Source organism: Dipteris shenzhenensis, chromosome 16 (genome assembly GCF_047967505.1).
Source record: "Dipteris shenzhenensis isolate YYH24624 ecotype China chromosome 16, Dip_SZ_1.0, whole genome shotgun sequence".
In the NCBI taxonomy this organism is placed as follows: Eukaryota; Viridiplantae; Streptophyta; class Polypodiopsida; order Gleicheniales; family Dipteridaceae; genus Dipteris; species Dipteris shenzhenensis.
Window position 1 is genome coordinate 5,276,786 of NC_141611.1, and position 5,925 is coordinate 5,282,710.

Here is a 5,925-nt window from a genome sequence, read left to right on the forward strand (position 1 = left end):
GGATGCTCAAAATGGTGGTATGACTTAAGGGAGGCACCTCTAGTGGACTTAAAATTGGCAAACTTTGATAAATAGTAGGGGAATTGAAGAGGGAGAAGGTGCCTTTAGTTGTGGACCATTGGATCTTGGGAGATCTATAGTGGAGATGGATTATACAATTAAAGGGAAGAGATGGAGGCACATTTTGAAGGGTGGAGATGAATTCATAAATTTGGATGGCTAGGATTGAAGTACATAAAATTGGATGGAGGTGCATTTTGGAGGCGCATTTTGGAGGGTGGAGATGAATTTATAAAATTGGATGGCTAGGATTGAAGCACATAATCAATGGCTCAGATTGAAGTGCCTTTTTGATGCATCTCTCCCCTTGATCTCCTTCAAATCAAATGGATGACCCGGATTGAAACGCCTTTTTGGTGCATCTTTTCTCCTTAAAATCAAATGGATGACTCAAATTGAAGCGCCTTTTTAGTATATCTCCTCGCTTGGTTCTCTTTCAAATCAATGGCTATAAGAAGTGCCTTTTACTTTCATGTCCTCCCTTGGATCTCTTATAAATCAATGGCTAAGATTGGGGTGCTTCCTTTTTTCATCTACTCCCTTGGATCTATTGCTTGATCAAGGGCTTATATTTGATCTCGCTAATCTTTTGATAGTATTGCCTAAATCTACCCCTTGATCTACGATAGAATTTGAATGTGACCCTTGGATTAGAGATCAGATCCATGGCTAGGAGTGAGGATCATGGGTCAACCATGGTTGAGAGGTCTCCCCACGCATAAAATCTCAACATGGCCTTTTGTACACCTCAACATACCATTGCCCCACACAAAGTAGCACCCTCATTAGTACATATCAAATCTCTCTCTAATCCCTTGAAATTAGGAAACACTAATTGGAGGCCCTTTTGAGACCCCATTTCTCCTCTAATGAGCCCCATAGGGGGCTTCGGCATTTTCCCCCTATCATTCTTAATACTTATCACCCTTGTCAGTTCTGTTAGCAATGGGTTCTTTCCTTGTGCAATTAGGGCAATTACAAGCCACATGTCCTTCTTCCTCATAGTGAAAGCACTTGTTTACATCTCTGAGAGTCTGTCTCTCTTTTGAACTCATGTACTAAATCTTTAGGCCACTGCCCTTGCTTGTCCATTTACCTGCAACAAAATTAGACTTGAAAAGCTTTCCTATCTTTCCATACTTTCTTGCATCCTCCTTCTTAGAACCCTCCCAAACCACTGGACTTCCCCTGCAATAAGGCATCATCTATGGTGGCATTTTCAATCAGATGTAACCGATTTATGACACGTGTCTTCGTACAATAATCACGGATCTCCTTAGGCAGCCCACACCAATACTTCTCAATCTCTTCGACCAAAGGTACATGTCAATATGAACTAACAAGTTGCACTACTTGCCAAAACTTCTTATTATACTCTTCGAGAATATGGCAGCAGCAGTAGCTAGCCGCCTTTAAATTATGCCAGGCTCTCATAACATTAACCTTGAAGGTGGTAGTTTTAGATCACCCTTGAATCCCTTTTCTTTTAAAGAAGCCTTTTGCACCTTAGCCTTTGATGAGCCTTGCATCAATTCAACAAATCGTGGATTTACGTGAGCCGAGTTATTGCTCCCATCACCGTAACCATTTGCTCCCAAATCAAAGAATCTTAATTTCCCTCATCACTTTCTTTCTTTGACACCTTTGATATCAACACAGAAGAGCCAGGTTGATTCACTTCTAGCTGCTCATTTGCATATTTATCACCTACAGCAGTTCCACCATGCATAGAGTGCTCTTCACTAGATACCTCATCACCATGTTCTGGGTCATCATCCTCCCAATCATTATTCATTTGAGTATCACTATGTGACATGATTTCTAAAGTTCACCTTGCATTAAGTTATGCAACATGACCACGGGCTCACCTCTTAGGAACGTTGGTGATGTCGTAGCAATGGAACCATGCAACCAACCTCTTATAAAAACAAGGGCAATAAATTCACAATTTAGCAAGTATTTCTCCACTGGCATATATCCACAACAAACAACAACATAGGAGAGCTAGAATATTCCAGTTATACACCGATTGGCCCCAAATCAACTAGTGCCCCTTGCAGTATTTTTTAATTATTTATTCAATTAAAAACATATGACAACAAAGACTAAACCCTTTTAGAAGGCATCTAATTTATAGCCTAACCAAGCCAATCATTCCCAATTTCAGTAGAGTGTGTGCTAGACACCTTTAGGTCCCCTACATGGGGTGTATTAGCATGATGTGTTTCAGATGTTGGCCTCATAGGCCTTTTTGGCCACTTGCAGGCCTTTTTTGCCTCTTTACACTATAAATTGTAGAGTGTGTGCTAGACACCTTTAGGTCCCCTACATGGGGTGTATTAGCATAATGTGTTTCAGATGTTGGCTTCATAGGCCTTTTTGGCCACTTGCAGATGTAAAATCTCTCTCTATCTCTCTCTCTCTTCCCCCAATACTGGAGCTGAATAAGGAGGTAGCGAGCTTCCTGATGGGCATCGCAGCAATCCGTGGAGCTGAAGAAGGAATGGGGAGCTAGCTGTGTGTGTCGTGTTCTTGGCAGCAACGATGCTCTCACTGTGGGTCAACTGGAGCTGCGCTCCCCAGGTCGATTGCTGCGAGCGTGACTCCAACGGCAGGGAAGATGGAAGGTGGAAGCCTGATGTGTGCTGCAAGACTTTGACCATCGAAAGGGCCTCTCCGAGACCACCCACACTGCTCAGCTACCTACTTAGAGAGCATATCCATTAGCTATTTTGTCCCACATTGATCCTATTGGGCCTCTGGATGATATTAATAAAACATTACATTACATTTCATCTCTCTCTCTCTCTCTCTCTCTCTCTCTCATGCACACATCACTCTGAAATTGATGCTGTACATAAAATGATTCAAACTGGAGCCATACCCTTCCATTTTGATCGTTTGCCTTACCTTTTTAGAGATGAGATGTGAAAGAAGATGTTCCTCTTTCTTGGAAAACGTTTTCCATAAGAGCTTCATTAATTGACACCAAGAGCTCTTTGCGGTGAATTAAAAGCTTTTGATGCTCTGAATATGTCTCTTCTTTCAGCTTCATGAATTCCTGAAACTTTTCCAGATTGCCTGCTTGAAGATAAACCCATGCCATGGTTTGCAGTGTGTTTTTTAGAGGCACAATTCCAGCTTCTTTCATGCTGTTAAAAGTTTGAAAAGCCAATTCAATGTTACCAACAAGACTGTAAGCTTTAATTAGGGCCGTGTAGGACTCAGCACTAGGATTTCCATCAGTGTCCAGCAGCTTTTGAAAGACTGACTTTGCTTTGTCTGCTTTACCAGCCAAGCCTAATGCATGAATTAGTAATGTACATGTCCAAGAATCAGGTATGTAACCAGCCTGCTGCATCATTTCAAACAAATCAAAAGCTTCTTGATGGCGATTGGCCTTTGCATAAGCATGCAACACAGCAGTGAAGCTCTCCTGATCAGGCTCCAAATTAAAGTCCTTTATGCGATTGAAAACTCTGCAAGCAACTTCTGCATTCTTGACAGAGGCGCAATCTCTGATAATCAAGTTAAATGTACCAATAGAAAGTTTAGCTCGTCCTTTCTGCATATTATCAAGCAGGAACTCCAGAGAGGAAAATCTCTGGTTTCTTGAGAGGATTCGCAACATGGTTATTTGGTTGTGCACATCATGCTGGACTCCTGCATGGCATTGCAGCCACTGGAAAAAACTCCATGCTATTTGTGGCTTTTGAATTCGTTTTGACAAAAGTTCATAGATCACATCATGGCTCCAATTGAAATTCCGGTCTTTGAGCTGGAATATAGTTGATGAGTCCCAGCATTTAAGAATCCTTTCCATCTGGAGGTAGCTCACAGTTTGCCTTGTTTTATCATCTTCAATACAAACATTGTCTGCATCCTTATCTTGTATTTCACAACACAGGTTATTAACTGCAAGGTTCCCTAAACTAGAAGCCATCTTCTGTTCTTTGGACTGCAGCAAAGTGTCAAATTTTTCCCGTCTCTCTTCTATTGGCAGCTCAGGCCACACCTCTCCAGCAAAATACATGGCCTCCTCCTCCAAACCATCCCTAAGCACAGATTCAATAGCAGCACAAAACACTTTCCCAGGTCTGTCACAAACATTGCGCAAGTCTTTCCCCATTTTCTTTACAACTGCCTTATTGCCAAGTTTTGCATGTACTGCCATGAGGTGAGCATAAGATGACATGATGGGAAACATCTTAAGTTCCAGCATCTTGTTAATAATCAAAGCAGCCAAATCCAGTTTGCCTAGATCTACAAAGTGATCAATAAAAATAGAGAGAGTCCTAGGGTTGGGAATCAGCCCTGCCTCAACCATTTCTGAATACATCATGACGGCCACGTCATATTTCTTCTCTTTTGCATGTAAATCAATCAAGATAGTATAAATTGCTGCCGAAGGCTTGATCTGAGTTTCTTTCATCTCTTTCCAATAAGATAAGGCCCCAGTAGTGTCACCAGCACGTGCACACCAATATATCACATCCCTGTATAACATAGCACGCATTGTATGGCCGGCGTCACGCATTTCTTCTACCAAAATTTTCATTTTATCAAGGCATCTAGCTTCTCCAAGTGCATCAATCATCGTATGATATGTACTAGAATCATGCGCAAAGTTCTGACTTTTTAGCCAATGAAAAAACTGCAAGGCTGCTTCCACCGCTACGCTTTTCAAGACTTTCCTCGCAATGTGAACATCAAATGAAATATCTAGATTCTCCAATCCTGTAATTGTTTCCGATCCCCAAGGCTTAGCGCTGAGAATCCCACAGACTGTCCGAATCTCTAGAGAAGCTGCAGAGAACTGCGTTCCTGTAACTTCAGAACCCTCCAGCTTAGCTTCACCAGTAACCCATCTTTGAATGCTAAGGAACGGAAAGACACTTGGAAAACCTGTGAAGGAAATACGCTGCCCAAGATCTATAAAAGAATACAGTCTACGATAAGGCTGTTTGAAGAGTCCAATCCAGTGAGGGTAAGCAGCAGGCGACCCCAAAATATTGAACAATTCGCAAAAAGAGCAAAGGTGTCCCTTTGTTGCACTTGCTCTGAAAGCGCTACACTTCATAATACGAATCATGAGGCCAAAATCGACAAAATAGCGTCTGGTGATGTTGATCACTTCTGTCACTGAGCGAGCATTGATGCAATTCATCTCAAACTAGCGACAACTGCTCCATCCCGCCTCAGCAAAGGAGCAGGGAGACCACGAGTTGCATTCAAATGCAAGGCTAATCAGATTTAGCAACAATTTACCATGGCTTAAACTAAAGTGAATATGGACTTAGATTTGCACCTCATTGCATTTATTAGCACTAGGATTGACTACTCATTTATTAGCACCATTCCTTTTGTGAATTTCCACCTATCATCTTTAACAAACATTACTCACAAAAAACGTATGGATTGGACAGCTTGCATTTTTACTTACCTTTTCAGAACATGTGCATGGAAGTTCAACATTCTTCTAAAAATCATTTGCTTTCACCAAAAGCAATTGCTTTACAACTATTCTAGGGGAGTCCAACTATTCTGGGAGGGACTCCCCACCTTACAACGATTCTAGGAGGGAGTGCCCACATGCACTTGTTTATTGATAATCAAACATGAGGTTTTATAGTTTGCATCATGGAGCCATAAGAGCTAATTCAAGACATAATTTGAACCTTAGCTTCTCTTTCTTTTCTGAGCAAATAAATGTGGACATGATGAGGGGTCTAGCGGCATTTTTTTAACACCAAAATTCACAAGGGATGTCCTTGCATCTTCATGGGACGTAAGCTCAAATAATTTTTTAACAAGAAAATTTAATGCATCAATAGAAATTTGATGCATGAAAAATATTGATTATTT

General features: G+C 41.3%; 1 protein-coding gene across 1 annotated transcript; it reads right to left on the reverse strand.

Moving 5' to 3' along the window:
- Positions 1-2,232: 2,232 nt before the first annotated feature.
- LOC147892449 (uncharacterized) lies at positions 2,233-5,244 on the reverse strand. Its single transcript, XM_087387366.1, has one exon. The coding sequence runs from the start codon at positions 5,225-5,227 to the stop codon at positions 2,975-2,977; it is 2,253 nt and encodes a 750-aa protein (XP_087243492.1). The 5' UTR covers positions 5,228-5,244; the 3' UTR covers positions 2,233-2,974.
- Positions 5,245-5,925: the final 681 nt, after the last annotated feature.